The sequence below is a fragment of the Octopus sinensis genome, linkage group LG2 (genome assembly GCF_006345805.1).
Source record: "Octopus sinensis linkage group LG2, ASM634580v1, whole genome shotgun sequence".
Lineage (NCBI taxonomy): Eukaryota > Metazoa > Mollusca > Cephalopoda > Octopoda > Octopodidae > Octopus > Octopus sinensis.
The window spans coordinates 147,969,735-147,988,640 of record NC_042998.1 but is presented as its reverse complement, the minus strand read 5'-3'; the positions used below and the strand labels follow the sequence as shown (position 1 = coordinate 147,988,640).

The window sequence follows — 18,906 nt, the reverse complement described above, 5'->3', positions numbered from 1 at the left end:
TTAGGAAATAGGTGTAAATCTTCTATTAGCAACCAACATCTTCAAGATCTAATTTATGCAGCAGTTAAAACAGAAAATAATTCAAATCATTAGGAAAGCCTTTTAAAATAACAGTATGTATGTAGATGTCCATGTGTATATAAGTGTGAAAGTAAGAAAAAGTCGGTAATTATTTATTTAGCAGAAGGATAGTAGCAGAGGTCATCATATCCAACAACAAAATTGCAAAAGCCATTAAAATAGAAATAGGAGGGGGGGGGGGGGGCAGAGAGATTTATTATTGTAAAATCCAACATAGGAGAGGATGAAGTGGTGGTGAAATGCTTCATTAATCTTTTGAAGAAGCAGCCAGAGAAAATAAAATGAGCTCACATATAAAATACAAATTATTCTAAGGAAGATGGCATTTCAAGTTTAAAATTTGGCTTTAAGAACAGAAAATGCAAAAAGAAAGGAAATAGACACCAGATCAAGTAAATGCTTGTGGCAGATTACAAAAAGAAAAAAAAATCAGTTCTAACAATAAGTGCTCAGCTGAGCTAGAGCAGTTATTGATTAGTTCATGCCTTTCCTAGCCTGACTTTACAGCCCATGTATAACAACCTGTTGATGGCTTTCAAATGGTAAGGAGCCAGTGATCAATAATGTCATATTACCTTATTTCCAATGCACTTATGCGATTACTAAATCTAGACTGAATATCAGGCAAGCATTCCATTTCCGTCAATGTATACTTTTAACTCAATTAATACAGTTAACAAGAGGTAAAAGTCCGTATAAGATTGGCAGTTCTTCACTTAAAATTTTTTGGAATTATTAGCAATAATGTTTGCTAAAAATCATTATATTTGACAAAATTTTGTCATTTTCTTCAATATTTTCTCGAAACATATTTCTTTATAAAAATATGAATTTAAAAAGAATAAGTGATTAGACAATAAAGAGCTAGACATAGAGACAGGCAGGCAGACAACCGGATGTGTGTGGGTGGGTGCGTGGATGTATGGATGGATAGCCAGCGAGAGAGAGATTTATACTTTTTTACAACTGAAATTTTTTAAAACAAAAAAAATAAAGTCCATAATGATTAACATTTACTGCTGAAATATATCAAGTCATATAAAAAGCTTGCTACTTGTGAAATGGATGTTGCAAGATCAACAAAAACTGCAAGCCACTTCAACAATAAAATAAAGCAGCTGTTCTCATAAAAGAATTCTGATGTACTTAACAGGTTTCCAAATAGAAAAGCAATTTGTTTCAAGTTATCATTTATAGATCAGTTCCAATTCCGATTATTTTTTATTATTAACTTGTTAAGGATCTACATTTGAAAAATTTTATCAAAATGCATCCCCACCTACACATCCTGAAAGAATAAGTTCAATTAACTATCCAGCTATATGCCATCAAATTAAGACAATGAAGTCATATTTTCCTACTCAGCTTGTGAAGACAATACGTCTTAAATGTAAACTGCACTAAGATCACTCTTCAAAACTATGAACAATCAACCTCTGACATGACTAAGTCTTGTCGTAAGTGCTTTCATGCTTCTACTACCAACCATGTTGTTACCTTAGTCGTCTTATTTTCCAGTTAGAAGTTAACTCAACAAACACAGATTACAGGAACTTTTACTATTTAATGGGCATAGCTGTGTGGTAAGAAGTTTGTTTCCCATCTACATGAGTTCAGGTTCAATCACACTGTGTGATACCTAGGGTAAGTGACTCTTACAACAGCTGTGGGCCAACCAATGATTTGAGAGTGGATTTGGTAAATGGAAACTGAAAAGTCCTCTCTGTCAGTGTGTGTGTGTGCTTCCTTCCCTTGGCATTGTGTAATAGTTGTAAATGAGCACTACTGCCATGTAAACAGTGTCCTTTGTTTCCATTCTTCTGTGAAATAATGTCTAACCATAGGGAAATATTGCTTGATAACAGGTAAGGGTTGACAGCAGGAAGGGCATCCAACCATAGAAAATCCACCCCAATAAATTCCATCCAACCAATACAAGCATGGAAAAGGGTATGTTAAAACTGATGAAGCTTGCAGTGTGTACAGAGTCCAGCTAATAGTAGTGTAACTGGTTGTGCAAGTAAACATTCACTTCTTTCTTATAATACAAGTTGACACACCTTGGTATTACTCATTTAGTCTTGCCACTATATATGAGTTATGTCTTACAGGCAACAGTAGTGAAACACAGATGATAGTTTCATAAATCAAGACATTAAAATACAACACAGATTCCATGTCTTAGAAAAACAGTACTATACATGAGACCTTTCACCAGGCAGATTCTTGCCGTTGTTACTTTTTCATTATCAAGCTGGTCAATTCCTCATTATTCTAAATAAGTTACAAGACACCTCAAGTTTATCATATTCAAATTAAAAAATTGCAGGTATGATTAAGAACTTGACCTTGCAGCCATATGATCTGGGGTTCAATCTTATTGTGTGACACATTGGAAAATTTCTACAATAGATTCAAGCTGGCCAATAGATGAAATTTGATAAATACAAGCAACATGGAAGCCCATCCTTGCTGAGTCTGGAGCAAGGGGGACAGAGCCCATAATCCTTGTACTCCCCACTTCACCCTACAAAAAGAAGTGATGAGATTGATAACATCAACGTTTTGTTTGAAATGCTGTTGGTTAACACCTACAGGAAAGACATGAGTAGGGAGGAGATTCCAAAGGGGCAATGTTCTGGAGATGAAAGACTGGATTTAGTGGTTAGTATTGAGAGGAAAGGAGGGAACTGGATACACCAAGGTGATGACAGATGGAGAGACAAGTGGACTGAGTGTGTCCAGGTGCTGAACTTAGAAGACTAGTCAGTTTCATGGAAAAGAGGTCATTATAAAAATGATAGAAAAAGTAGAAAGAGGAGACAGCACACCTGTGAGCCAGAAACTGGAGTGTGTCTGTTACTGGTGGAATGCCAATCAACCCAGTGGTTCTTTTCAGGACATGGTCAGTGTGTATAGCAAGCAGCTCTGTCCCACATGTGGGTTTGCTTCTGTGGGTCTCACTTGAACCTTGTAGAATGTGAGTAGCAGTTAAGGGCTGAAATATTTTCAGGCTCTGAAGATAGGGGCTAGTCTAAGGACATGTTTTCAACAGGAGAGATCCTCAGTGACAGTGAGATGTTAACAAGACCCCACTGAACGATGTTTTAAGGTTTCCATTTATGGAGTCAATGCAGGTTTGGCATGTGGTATCTAAGTCATGTATGAATAATGCATGATTAGAGAAGCTTAGGGAGTAATGAAGGAGCATGTCGCCTGCATAATACTGAGTGCTGTTGGGAGTGACAACAAGTCACTGATGTAGAGAAAGAAGAAAATGGAAGGACAGAACTAAACAGTAAGAAAGTTCAGAACTGATTGAAAGTAGAGCAAAAAGAGATCCAGCAATACATGCAACAATTGTACAGTCTGATGGGAAACTACATGTATCAATCCAAGAGATAAGAGATGGTGAAGCCTGTAAGTGAGAAGTTTTGACAGATTTGCAGCCAGACATGGTCAAAGGCTATGCTGATGTCTGTAACAACAACATTGCTTTCATTGAAATTCTCTAAAGATGAGTGATTTGACTCTGTGAAGTTGTACTGGTGATCACAGGAGGCAGAGAAGAGATAAAGAACATCATTGTCAATGGTTGTTTCCATTACATTGGAAATGTGAGAAATGAGAGCATCCACTTGGCTAGATCAGACGGATTGCTTTTCTTTGGAATGAAATACATTGAGGTTTATTTCTAAATGTATATTACATAGAGAATGAAGGATTAAGGAGTGTTTGAATAATATAAGAACAAGTTCTGGAGTGTATTGCTTAAGTGTAATGGAGGGATAATTGTCAGGGTTAGTGGTTTTATTTTGTTTGAAGCAGTTAGGGGTATGGCTGAGTACCTATGAGAATGTAAGAGAGAAAATTTGAAGGGGATTGACCAATGGGATGTACTGCAGTATATGAGAGAGGCGGGAGAGAGAGAGAGTTTGTCCCTATAAGTCTTCAAACTGACACCACATGGTGTCAGTGTGAAGACATTTGTTTTGTAAACAATATCTCTTATGGCTCAGTAGTTTGATATGCAAAGACAAGTATGGGCTGGTGACAGGAAGGATATCTGGAGAACAAAGCCCAATATACAGCAAGAGTGGGGGGGGGGGCAATCTTGATGATGTAATTGGAAGAATTTCATTTGATATAGCAAATCAATGATAGAAAAAAATGTAACAGCATGGCAGACATTTATCTGGTCTGATGTTTCTGTGAGGGTAAAGGGTGATTTTGAAAGCAAGAATGTGTTAATTCCTGATATTGAATGGAATGGTAATTTAAAATTACATCTCTTCAAATTTTTTTGGAAGAAGCCAGACCTTATCATCAAGAGTAAAACTCCTTTCTGTCTACTGTACAAAGGATATTTTTGAGACTTGTTAGGAACCAAGGGAAAAGACTGTTCACACGAAGGGACAGTGGGATACATTCAGATACATTCTGGTAATACATATTAAGTCTACACAAAGGGCTATAAAAGTATATGCACTAGGTACCACTTTTATACACAAAAAATAAAAAAGACAATTGTGATAGTCAACATGACATAGAATACAATGAAGTCTGGAAAATAGCAATCCCATGCTACAACCAACGCTGTATTTTTTATTTTTTTTTTTTTTATCACTACTGTAGTTTAATTAAACTTACAGGAGGCTTAGAAACAGAGGGAATATTTGGATAAATGTGCCGGTGATTATAAATAGAAACTGTTGCCACTGGATATGGGAGTGGGAAGATGATGTGAAATAAACCAATAGCAGACAGGAAATTTCCTAGTGATTGCACACCAAGATAAAAAAACCAAATTAATTTTACATGTCCTACTACATGTGGATGGAAATGGCATTTGTAAACAGTTGATTGCAAATAGATCAGATGGTGAGCTCTTGGTTGACTGGCTTAGAAATGGTAGTGGTGGTGGGGGGGGGGGGCAATAGTTGATAAGGTACATAGTAAAAGTGAGCATTGTTGAAGTATTTTTATGACATAGTAAATTGAGAGGCACTCAAAAGTGGTGCAACCACTTGAAATTCTAAGTAAATGTTGCAACACAATTCAAAGTAGTATACTCATCAAGAAAATATGTTGGGATAAAGTCACTCTATTAGAGAGATATTGCTCTGAATGGAACCAAATTCTACAAAAGAGAAAAACAACCAATGGTGGTAGAATGTGTGCCAAGAATAATACCAATATCAGAAAAGACCACTCATGGATGTATTCTTGAAAACTGCATTTATTATCATTATTGTTATTATCTTCATCCATCTGATGAGCTTTCATTAGTTTCTGTCTACCCAATTTTACTCAGAAGGTATGTGATGATCCAAGGCTATAAAAAAATTACATTTGCCCAAAATGCCATGCAATAAGATTGAACTCAGGACCTTGTGGTTGTGAAGTTAATGCTTAACCATCCTGCTATACTGTGCCTAATAAATTATCATGCTGAACTGGATGAGGAATAATTTTTCAAAGTAAATCTATTTAGTATAAATATCTGCTAATTAGAGTGAGGCTAATGTTTAAATTTGCCACAATTAAGAAATTGTTGGAGTAAGCAGGTGTAAAAGTGACCAAAATAGAGAAGATAAAAGAAAATAACAAGTTTTAATATAAATCTTGCAGAGCAAGCATATTTAAGATTTGCTGAGAAAGTACACATTTAAAAACAAAAGCTAAAATCCTCTATTAGAGCTAGCAGTTCATTGGCAGACTTAACTGCTTCAGAGAATTAATCTACAAGATTACCTCAACAAAGGAATAACATAACAATACTGTTTATTACACCAAAATACCTGTTTATATAAGTAAGCCAAAATAAACCAACAGCAATGAAATGGCTTCTCTTCAACAAAAGCCTCAAGTAAAAGGAAGTACAACAGACAGAGGAACTAAGCCTATCACCTTTTATTACACTTATACTTAGTATTGCCTATACTCTAGCTCATATTTAGTTAACCTGTTACTCAACAATCAACATAACTTTGAGAATACTCAATAATTTTGTAGAGCATATTAAGTGGGATACCAGTCAGTATCAAAAGTGAACAATATAATCTTTAAGTAAGAGTTTGCACCAATTTTAGATTTTATAGGTGCAGATGAGGCTGTATGGTTAAGAAGCATGCTTCCCAATCATGTGATCTCTGGTTCAGTACCACTGCACAGCACATTCTACTACAACCCTGTTTGACTAAAGCCTTATGAGTGGATTTAGTAGACAAAAACTAAAAGAAGCATATTTTGCATGCATGTGTGTGTTTGTATCTCCTTGTTTTGACATCACATGATGGTTGTAAATGAGTACCACTGTCATACATGCAATGTCATTCATTTCCAGCCTTCTATGGGAAACATGTCTGGCTAAGGGTAAATATTGCCTTACTTGGCAACAGGTGAGAGATGCAAACAGGACGACATGTCTAATAAAGCACATATTTATATATTCTATAGGTTAATGTTATAAATTGACACAAACTTCTTTAATCAGCTACTTCATTTTTCATATCAGAAGTAACAATCAATACATGATCAAGACTACTGGCATTTCCCTAGGAAATTCAACAGCAAGGTTAATTGGGACAAAGAGAATGAGATACTTTACCTGTAAACGCAAAATATATGCAACTGATTTGAACTCCTAAGCTCTGAGTTTGTAAACTAATATCTCATTCACATAACTATTTCAGTCTCATATTCTCAATAGTTGTTATTATTAAGGCAACAAGCACACATGCTTGCCAGAGAATAATATCAATGCAGCAATACTAAAGTTGTTCAGACTGCACAAAAACTGTAGGTGTCAACTATGACTCACTAAAAACAAGATATACCAATTCACTGACACTTATGTTTTTTTTAAATCTTGGTAACTTGATCCTTTTGTTACCAACCAACCTGAGATTGTCCCTGGTTCTATGACAAACTTCCTGTTCCATAATGATCCAAATTAAAACCTACCATCAAAATCTCATGATAATTTATATCCTACACACCAATTTTATTAATAACAAAATTATTTTATAAAATTCATCATCACTGTTTTAAATGTCCACTTTTCCAAGTTTGCATGGAGCAGACTGAGTTTTATTGAAGCAGATTTTATACAGCCGCATGCTCTTCTTGTTTTCTCATGATAAGATATTTTTAAGCAGAATATTGGAAATGAATGATTATACTTATATGACAGTGATAATCATTTTACAACTATGAAGACAAGGAGAAACAAACATATATATATATATATATATATATATATATATATATGGCGAGTGAAAGAGAGAGAAACAACATGCTTTTTTCAGTTTCACTCACAAGGTCAACCTAGGGCTATAACAGAAGGCACTTGCCCAGAGTGCCTTGCAGTAAGACAACCTGAAACCATGTGGCTGGGAAGAAAACTGTTGTTTGCATGTAGCACAAAGCTTGTCATTTTGCATAAAAAAAAACAACCTTACATGATATAAACAGCAACCTTTTGCTATACCACAATGAAACATGAGTAAGTAACCTAAGACAAAATTTGCAACATCTGGAATTAAGTGAGTGAGAGTTATGTCCTAATTGTTATGTAACATAAAACTGTCACAAGCAGAATATGAATTATTTAACATAAAGGGAATAGAGCTGTCAAGTGTAGAACAAATCAGTTGAAGTCAGAAAACTATTTAAGACAAAAAAAAAAAAAAAACAAGAAGAAAAGCAGGAATAAAAAATGAGAGCAAGACAAAGATAAAAAGAAATGAGGAGTAAAACATAACTTCATATGAAAATATACAATTAAAACTTAAGGTGATGATAAAAATGATAGATACAGATACAGGCATGGTTATGTGATTAAGAAATATGCTTTGCAACCATGTGAGTTAGGGTTCAGTCCCACTGCACAGCATCTTGGGCAAGTGTCTTCTACTACAGCCATTGGCTGACCAATGCTTTGTTGTGAATTTAGTAGACAGAAGCATGTTGTACAAATGTGCGTGTGTGTGTGTCTTTGCACCCTCTCTCCTGACAACCAGTGTTGGTTTTGTTTATGTCTCTTGTAACGTAGTGGTTCAGTAAAAGGGAATGATAGAATAAGTATCAGACTTAAAAATAAGTAACTGGGGTCACAGTTCAATAACTGAACCAAGTAAACAAACAATATAAATTTCTAACAAAAATGAATTATTTTCAAGATACGAAATTTCTTAATGCTAAAAGTTAATATCTTTTGTTTTCATTTTTCAAGAAGGGAGCATAGTACATATTAAGATGATAAAAATAAATACATTTTGATTTTGTTTTAAAGCTTTCTTCAAATAAGAAATTCAACAAATGCTCTACCCATTTAATATACATAATGACTTGGGATGCTAATACAGTACAAAGGTGTTAACCATCCCTATATTTTGTTAACCTAAATGATCAAAACAAAAAATAGCACAAATATTACATGATTCATCACTATCATCATCATCATTTTAATTTCCACTTTTCCATGCTCACATGGGTCAGATATAGTATGATGAAATAGATTTTCTTTGTCCTGATGCCCCTCTTGTTACCAACTCACACTTGTTTTCAAGCAAGTAATATAACCCATGGCTAGACATTCTTTTTTTTTCTTTTATTTGTTTCAGTCATTTGACTGCAGCCATGCTAGAGCACCACCTTTAGTCGAGCAAATCGACCCCCGGACTTCTTCTTTGTAAACCTAGTACTTATTCTATCAGTCTTTTTTGCCAAACCGCTAGGTGACAGGAACGTAAACACACCACCATTGGTTGTCAAGTGATGTTGGGGGAACAAGCACAGACACACAAACATATACATACACATATATACATATATACACACACACACACACACATATATATACACACACACATACATATATATATATATACACAATGGGCTTCTTTCAGTTTTCATCTACCAAATCCATTCAGAAGGCTTTGGTCGGCCCGAGGCAATAGTAGAAGACACTTGCCCAAGGTGCCACGCAATGGGAATGAACCTGGAACCATGTGATTCATAAGCAAGCTACTTACCACACAGCTACTCCTGCGCCTATATTTATGTAAAATATTGGAAATGAGTGACAGTGCTTGCATGACAGCGACATTCACTTACAGCTACCATGCTACATCCAAACAAGAACACACACACACACACACACACACACACAAAAATAGGCTTCTTTCAGTCTCTGTCAACTAAATCCACTCACAAAGCTTTAGTCAGCCAGTAACTATAGTAGAAAGCACTTGTCCAAGGTGCCACACAGACTGAACCTGAAGCCAAATGGTTGGGAAGGAAGCTTCTTAACCAAATAACTATGTTTATGCCTATTTTCACCACACCTGCACCTTTCAAAAAAAAAAAAAGAAAAACCATAAAATCTACATCTTTGCTAAAGCCACTTATTCAATAATTAGAATGTTTAATATATTCCAGCAGATAGATTGAGGCAAGTGTAACCAGTCTTCATAAATTTTGTACTTTCAAAACAGCGAGAACTGTAATAAGGCAACAGGTATCTCATGCACATTCTCAAGTTGGTAGTCAACATAAATAACTTTTGATAAATGCAATAAAGAGATAAACCATAGAAAACTTCAATTCATTAAGATGTGATTAACATTGTAAATTAAAAATAACTTATAAAATTCATGACAAGATAATAATGTAAAACACAGGTTATTGAAAGCAATCTGCTAAGTACAGAGGATGGGGAAAATATAGAGCACCAAAATAAATAACTGCAACAGATTACACATGGTCTGAATTAAAACTGTGATTGCATGAATGGTTGGAATTCAAATCTTGCAACCCTAGGAAAAGTATCTTACACTAGATGACATTAGGTCCCATTTCTTTTTGATCGAAGGGTTCATGGTCATCAGGACACTCAGCTGTAAAAACAATTGTTTTGACATCATAAAATAACCAAATTTTAAAAATTCCTCGCTTTTACTAATTTGAAATTTTGTTAGACAATGATGTAACTCATCTAGATGTAACAAATTATATGATATATAATTAAAATATACTCACGAGCTGTATACCAATCATAAGGACAGTTTTTAAAGTGAATCGCCGGTCACACATATCAAATAAGTCCTCTAAACTTGGCCCGAGTAACTCCAACACAAGGGCATTGTACCTTCCACAAGGGCCAAAATAATACACTTGAGGTATGCCTTCTACAATAAGAAAAAAATTAAAAGGATCTCAGTCAAAAAAATATTAAAGACAAGCATGAAAATTTTAAGCATTCACACACACACAACATTTTAAGCACAAAGCAAAGAGCTAAAAAACATTGTATTTAAGAAATTCAATCTGTATTTCTTCCAAATAGAAAACCATTTCAGAGAAAATATTGCTTGAAAATGAGCTTTGTTGCCCTGAGATTATTTGTTCTGAATGTCACTAATTAAGAATCACTTCAATATGAAACCTAGTGTAACAGGTTTTCATAACTTATTCTTATCTCAAACATTTATGTAAAAAGTGGTTTCAACTTGTTCTGCTTTAACTCTAAAAACCTGAAAGCAAAGAACTATAAAATAGTTTAACCCTTTGGCATTCAGATTACTCTGTCAAAAATAATGCTTATTTACTCATTGTAAGGTACGCGTGAGACCAGAACTGGCTGGTTTGAAAATAAAACAGGTAAAATATTTGGAACAGATATGGTCAGTTTAAATCCTCACACTCAATACAAAACAGTATTACAGTGTGGTGATTATTGATTGCTTATTCATTTTATATTTGCTTTTCCATGCAAACCTGGGTTAAACAATTATCAAGGCATTGTTATCACAGCCAGTTGCTCTTCTTATCAGTAATTCTTACACTTACAAATTTCCAAGTAAGGGAGAGTGACCAAATAAATTGTGGCCAGGGAACTGCCAACAGTGTTACTATCCATGGCTCAGTAATTTTCCAAAGTGCAAAATATAAACATTAACTCTCAAAGCATTTGTTGGTTGGTGGCTAAGGTGTCATGCAGTATGGCTGAAAATGAAATTACATGGTTACAAAACAAACTTCTTAACCACAATATATATTTTATTGGCTAAACTGGCAAAATGACCATTCCGAAATATAACTATATATATATATATATATATATATATATATATATATATATATATATATATATATATATTCAAATTGTGCATCTAAACATACATAAATATGAAAAAAATTATAAACATCCTACTACAGTTTACCATTATACCCCACAAGAGTCAACTGAAAATGCTGTAACATACCTAGCTATAAGCTAACTTTTTTTATGTTGTGTCTGAGGAGTGCCTTAATGCCTTATTATCTAATACACATACCGGTTCGATTTCCACTCATTTATTATATTTTTTCTTCCAAAATTTTCATTGCCTTTTGTAACCTTGTCAATGAATAATGACTGTCTGTTAGAGTGGCATTCTTTTTTGTCTGTTTGAGCAGATGTGTGTGCATCAGCATGCATGTGTGCTTGTGTATGCGCACATATATGTATGTAAGCGTATGTGTACATATTTTAGCAATTTATTTTAATGTCTTTTTACTGATATCAATTTAAGGGAAACACTGAATTCATTAGAAGCTTAGTTTTGGTTTAAAATATTACTGTTCCATATACAAAAGAAAATTGAAATACACTTCAGGTTGAATGATTACTAAAATTCTTAAGTAATTGTTCAATGAAGAATAATTTGAATGCAAAATTAACAGAAAAAAATTGATAAATGCATTCATTCTCATAAAAGCAGTTAGATAAAGCATTGTTCAGTTTTTGAAGACAATTAGCAAGACATTTTGATACATATATTATTATTTTAATTGTAAAGACACAGTATGTGAGCATAGGCAACAAAATGTGTGCATGTGTGTGAGACAGAGAGAGCAGAGGGAGAGAAAACAGTCAATACTGAGATGAAATTATTAATTTATTCAGAGATGAAAGTAAACTGGTTCTTTTTAAACTTCTGGCAAAGATGTCTGTTTTACTAACACACATACACACGTGCACATATATATATGTATACAAACATGTAAAAAATAACATTTCATTAGTTGTTCTTTGTACTCTAAAACCACATTGTGTTTCTGGAAAAATGTCATTTGTCACTATGGAAATTAATATGTTCAGCAGAACTCTTGTGCAAGCTTTGTCCTCTACAGAGAACAGTGAGATGCCACAAAAATTTCCAAACTGAGATTCCTCACCTTTCTTAAGCAGGGATACCAAGATAGCATCTCTCCAGTCTTGGGGTATTGGTGAGTCACACACAATGTTTTGCTGATCTCACTGAGGCATTTGACACAGTCAACAGATCAATGCTAGGAAATGCGTTAAAGAAGTTTGGTTGTCTTAACAAGTTTACAATCTTTGCATGACAACATGAAGGCTAAAGTAATCTATCTGAACTTATCCTGTTAAGGGCTGGGCAAAGCAAGGAGACATTCTTGCACCAATGTTATTTGCTCTTTACAGCAGTATTTATGGTAACATTCAAATGTAACACTATGGGAATCTATATCTGATTTAGAACAATAAGAAGATTGTTCAACATCAGGAATTTACCACAGGTACTAAAGTGTTTGAATCTTTTGTCAAGGAACTTTTATAATGTTGATGATTGTGATTTAATATCCCACACAAGAACTGTAGGATTACAGTTTTTAACACATCATGAAAAGCTTTTAGCTTGGAAATGAATTTGAAGAAAACAGGTTGCAGGTTGCACCTGGAAAAGAATATGTGAAACCAAAGACAGTAGGAGATAAAGTAAAAGAGGTGAAGTCCTTTACTTATCTGGGAAGTGTGTGGTCAGATAATGCAAATATGGTCACAAAATGGAATCAGATTAAGCACAAAGATATCCATCTACAATACTAGTGTGCTTTCAGCTTTACTGTATGGCTTTGAAATTTGGATGATCTACAAATACCAAGTCATGATGTTGGAACTGTTTCAAAGCTGTTTGATATACATACTCGATGTGAAGTGGACCATATATACCCTGGATACCAAAGTTCTAGAAAAGGCTCAAATGGCTAATATTGAAGCCATCATTATTCTACATGTTTTAAGGTGACATGGACATCTTGTTTGAATGAGCAACACCAGAATTCCAAAGGAACTGTTTTATGGAGAATTGAAACAAAGAAAAAAGTAAGACTTAAAACTCAAACAGTAGTACAAAATCTTGGAGAAATGTGGTATTTCTTTTGAGAACTGGGAAGAACAAGCTGCTGATAGAACAAAGTGAAGGAAATCTTTGATAGTGCGTAGGAGTGGCTGTGTGGTAAGTAGCTTGCTTACGAACTACATGGTTCTGGGTTCAGTCCCACTGCGTGGAAGCTTGGGGAAGTGTCTTCTACTATAGCCTCGGGCCGACCAAAGCCTTGTGAGGGGATTTGGTAGATGGAAACTGAAAGAAGCCTGTAGTGTGTGTATATATATATATATATGTATGTATGTATGTATGTATGTATGTATATATGTTTGTGTGTCTGTGTTTGTCCCCCCAACATCGCTTGACAACCGATGCTGGTGTGTTTATGTCCCCGTAACTAAGAAGTTCGGCAAAAGAGACCGATAGAATAAGTACTAGGCTTACAAAGAATAAGTCCTGGGATCGATTTGCTTGACTAAAGGCAGTGCTCCAGCATGGCCATAGTCAAATGACTGAAACAAGTAAAAGAATAAAAGAGTGCATTATTTGAGAGGATAAGAATTCAGGAGCAATTAGGAAGAGGAAGCAAGTAGCAATATCAGAAGCTGTGGACAAAAGTAGTCAATATGTAGATGAATCTATCTTTTGAAAGGACATGATGATATTAAGTAGGTGTAGTAATCCAAGCAACTTTTTTTGAAGTGCAACATGTGTGGCAAAGTGAAGTTCAAAGCTGGCACAAAGAGTCACTTACAAAGTCATACAAGGTAAGAAGCTCAAGAAGAAATTCCAAGATGTCATACTCAAGGACTAGTTAACTAATATACATACATGCTTTCTTTCTTTCTCCTCTTGCATACACACACTGAGGTGAAAGCATGCTATGTAGTTAAGAAGCTCACTTTGGTTCAACAGCTCATGTAGGTTTAAAATTTGGTGTTTCCCATCTCTGACTAAAACTAGGAGTCTTAGAATATACTCCTTTACTATCTCAAGTACTTCTGTGCCCCTGCACTTTTATACTACATAGTAACTGACCCTATGCTAGTTATCTCTGCTCTTTGAAATGTTCACATTTCTTTTGCAAGCTTTCTAGCAAACACTCATCACAAAGTATTCCCAGTGACTGAGCTGGTTTAACTGATGACTCAGCTATGAGAGCCAATTATACTGGATTATATTAACAATAGCACAAATTTATGACCTGACTTACAATATATCATACATACACAAAGCACTGAATAAGCACATTCATCACAATATCAAATAAAATGTCCTGCATTCAAATCTCACCATAGCAAAGTAGGCTATGAAGAGATTTGACTTAGTACCTTGAATGTCATTAGTGGAGTCCACTTTGTTGCAACATTCAGACTAGATCTCCAATTTGAAGATAACTTCCTCTCCTTCTCACTAGTCTCAGAGATCCTGTAAAGGATCATGGGCACTGCCCTTCCCTCCCAAAAAAAAAGAGGTAAAGAAAAGAATACTCAAACCCCAGCTTATATTAACTTAGAGTTATCTCTACAGCTCAATGGTATTTCATTTTAAATGAACATGATGTCTGCATAACCAAAGTCAACCTGGTTTTGTAATAGTAAATACATAGACCTTTGTGAGTGCATATGTTATACACATATGCATATGCACAAGTGAAGGGAGGAGGTAGGGGTAATAGAGTACAGGTCAATAATTTCCAATCTATATTCACTACAAGTTGTCAAACTATAACTCATTTAATGACTTCATTGATCCATTAATTATGTCAGTGATCATTTGAAATATTTCATTAAATACACAGGAAGCTTTCAACACAGGAGAAAGCTATTTCAACAATGTGATAAACCCTCAATATAATTTTGACTAGTTCAAGCTAACAAATCTAAGTTCCTAACCTTTCACACATTTTTATTCTCTCTCTCTCTCTCCAGAAACTGTTAGCAAAGACCTATGAAAGACCTCCACCCAAAACAGTAGTCTTTACTCTCCTTCATGTCATACAAGCATAAACTTCCGGCACTGTTTCCCATTATTTCATACCATCACAATAATTTTGGTGACTAAACTTATGAATTATCTTAGCTTAATGAAGTCTAAAATTGATTGTCATCTTGAGGATGTTACTGGTATAGGGCTGCATAATACATAAATTGTTTTCATCATTATTGCAAAATGCTTCATGCTGTTAAATATACTTTAATAGCTTTATATCCATTTCTCTATGGCAGCCTACTTAAGCTGCTAGATCATAAAATTCACATATCTGCATTTATCAATTGTTGAATTAATTATTGACATTATCAAATAGCTACCCTCAAGATGGAACAAACTAACTAGAATATCAAATATAGTTTGCTTCAACCTTATTTAATACAATTCTGCAGACTTCATAGTACAAAGTATACCAGATAAAATAGCATATTCATTTTTTTTTTTTTCTTTTTTCCAAATTCCATTTTTCTTTTCTACTTTTCTCCATTTTCAAAGGCAGAGATACCAGCAATTATTTATAATTTAGACAGTTTGATATGGATATTGGCTTTGCATTTGTATGGGTCATATGAAGGATGGATTATGTAGTTATATCATTATATGTAGATTATTAAGCCATGTAGTTGCATAAAGCATGTAGATGGAAGCTGATTTCAGTTATGCGACTGTCTTTACTGTGATGTAGTGGTGGTGGTGGTGGTGGTATGTTAGCTGGCATTTTAAGGGGTAAATGATTCTACAGTAGCTGAATGCTATTTTTAGCATTAATTATCATGTAAAGCAGGAGTGGCAGCTATTTTCAGGCAGACAATCCAGGACAATCTGAGCAGCATTGTGGTTTAAGAGGATTTGGAACTCTTGACTTTACAGTTACAAGTCAAATAATTTAATCCAACAGCTACTCTAAAATTGATTTCCATTTTTTAAAAATACAGGAATATCCTAAATTACTGCAGGTAATGCTTGCTGCAAGAACACTGCATTCAAATATATAAATAATACATGTAAAATCACTGACTGGTGTCTATACTTTGAAAAATAGTAGATTTTGAAGTTTCTGAAATATCTTTACAGATGGAAACTGATATAAAGAAAGGAATTGAATGAATTAGATACATTTTTCTATTTTATGATTTGACTTGTATCAGCATAGACAAAAAGTTGTTTTTAAATAATGTAAAAAGGATTTTTGATTCAATTTTACTTCTTTTTTCTCATTGTGCATTATTACTTCTTAACATTTGAGTGCATTTTAAACTTCTGACTTCTATCATACACTACTTCTGGATCAGCAGCTGCTATCATCTGCTTTCAATCTTCAAAAATTCTAAAAATAGCATCAAATTCTTTAATTGGGAATTCTTTCATGCTCCATCTAGGTTATCTTCATCATATGTTGCTGTTACTACTGCTTTTCAGTTATAACCATTTAACATTTAAGCTGGCCATATCCAGCCTAAATACTCTACATGCATTATGCTGAAACTGGCCAGATCCAACCTCTCGCACCTACCCAGCAATGTTATTCTAAAAAGAAATAATCACATCATCAAAATCTTGAAGTTACAAGATAATGCATGATCAATTTCAAAACAATGTGAATGAATAATCATTTGATAGAGTAATCTGAATGCTAAAGAATTAGAAGGTCCTGATCATTAAGGTCAACATCATGCAAATCAAACAATTCTCTAAACAATTATCTGATGTTAAAGTTGTCTGCTTTAGATATTTCTGTTATCCAAGTCAAATAATTTCTGCTACAGCCCCTGTAATTTCCACCTCAGATTTACCAAAAATATTTGTACAGTAAGAACTTACATTCTGCCAAACAGTTCTCATATTGCTAGCTGTTACTTCATACTATGCATTATCCACATTCTCCAATACAGTTTTTCTGTTATGCTTCTTCCAGAAGTCCATGAGATTAATTGCATTTTCTCCAATAGTTGGCTTAATCACCTGGACAAATATTTTGCCAAAGTAGGAAGCTTTGCATATGGCAATCACCCTCTGGTACACTGGGCACAACAGTAATGTTATTTTCAGTAGCAAAAATATAACCATAACACATTGTTAACATAAGTAACCAAATGCAGTTGGGTAACCAGTAGCACTGACAAATATTAATAAAAATTTTCAAATTTTCAATTTATTGATGTACAGTATCTTTCAACCTCAAGAAAAATAATTCTTAAACTAATCTTCAACTAAAGATTTTGTGAGCCAAGCTTTTCTATTGGATATTCAATAAGTTGTAGAAAATGCTAGCAGAACAATTTAATAGCACTTGGGTTTTTTAATCAATAAGAATGTAAAATATGGGATTTAGATTTAAATAAAAGATGATCATCAGTCACTGAACCAATGTAGTAATTGTATTTTCATGCAAAATAAGGTTTATTATGAATTTGTTTCCAAAATAATCCCATTTGTGGTGGTGGTGATGGTGGCAGCAGTAAAGTTTCCTCATTACTGAGGGTCAGAAACCATGGATGCATGCACCATTTCCCTCTATCAATTCCTGCCACTGGCCATGGTTGTGCATTCAATCAGAGGCTTTCCAGCCAGTATCTTCTCAATCTCCTCCTTCCTGTTTTCTACTGACTCTTCCCACTAAGATGTGAGTGCTGAGATTTTGGACCCTGATAACATACCCAAAACACTGCAGATTTCTCTTCCAGACATTTGCCAAAAATTTCTTTTCTATTCCCATTTTTCCTGTACTGTCTCAGATTTTGATGGATAGTCCAGCTGACTCCTCTCTCCTCTTTGGTAATACATTGTTTCAAGCCACATTATATCAACATAAATACTATTTTTATTTCATTTTATTTATTTATTATTTTTTTTCCCCAATTTGAGTAATTCACTGTCACCCACAAATGCACATTTCCCAGCAACTTTAACATCATGAATTGTTTTCTAAACCTGTTGAACCATCCTACTGGTTCCAGAAAATGTGTCATTAGTTTTTCCCTTCAGTTTCATTTTCTTCTGTTTTCTCAAGATTGTTGCAAACAGACTAAAAGTCTCATTTTGAAGTTGTCAGTCAACCTCAGCTACATTTGAAATAAGAATGTAAAACACTGCAACAATTGTCAAAAATGATAAAAGAAACTCTAAGAATACAATGTTTTCCTGCATGTCCTTGTTAATGATGTCAATGCAATTTGACAGGGTGTCCTTTATCTGTCTGTACAAGTACATCTAGGAACATTGAAGCTCATATTTGTGTTCTGCTGATAAATTCACCATTATTTTCTTAGGAGGTGTGTTTCTTAAGTCATGATTATCTAATATATTATTAAGACTGTGGCCTATTTTAATTTTCACCATTGGGAGGTAAATTTTCAATCCAAGGAAGTGTAACAGGAAGCTAATTCTTAAGCACAAGGAAATATAACAGGAAGAAAATTCTTTAGTTCAAGGAAATCAAAGAAGAAGATAATTATTTTAAGATACATTTTGTTTTACTGAACAATACCACAAAAACTTAAATGAAAATATGGAAGGATTTTGTTTTTCCTTTTGCTTTTTTCTGCTTATGCATTTATTCCCCTACTTATAGTCTGAAATTCCAAGCAAAATGAAGAAAAAATTACAATTTTATAACTATAATACTATTCATTTCAGAGATTTAAAATTGAAGAGA

At 34.2% G+C, this 18,906-nt stretch overlaps 1 protein-coding gene across 9 annotated transcripts in view; it reads right to left on the bottom strand.

The window, feature by feature from the left end:
* The window catches only part of LOC115229044 (casein kinase I), a 258,460-nt gene that overhangs the window by 104,028 nt on the left and 135,526 nt on the right, over positions 1 to 18,906 (bottom strand). For all 9 annotated transcript variants that reach the window (XM_036500150.1, XM_029799495.2, XM_036500153.1 and 6 more), the window contains one exon: positions 10,126 to 10,274. In XM_036500150.1, coding sequence (XP_036356043.1) covers positions 10,126 to 10,274 — 149 coding nt within the window. The remainder of the gene's footprint in view (positions 1 to 10,125; positions 10,275 to 18,906) is intronic.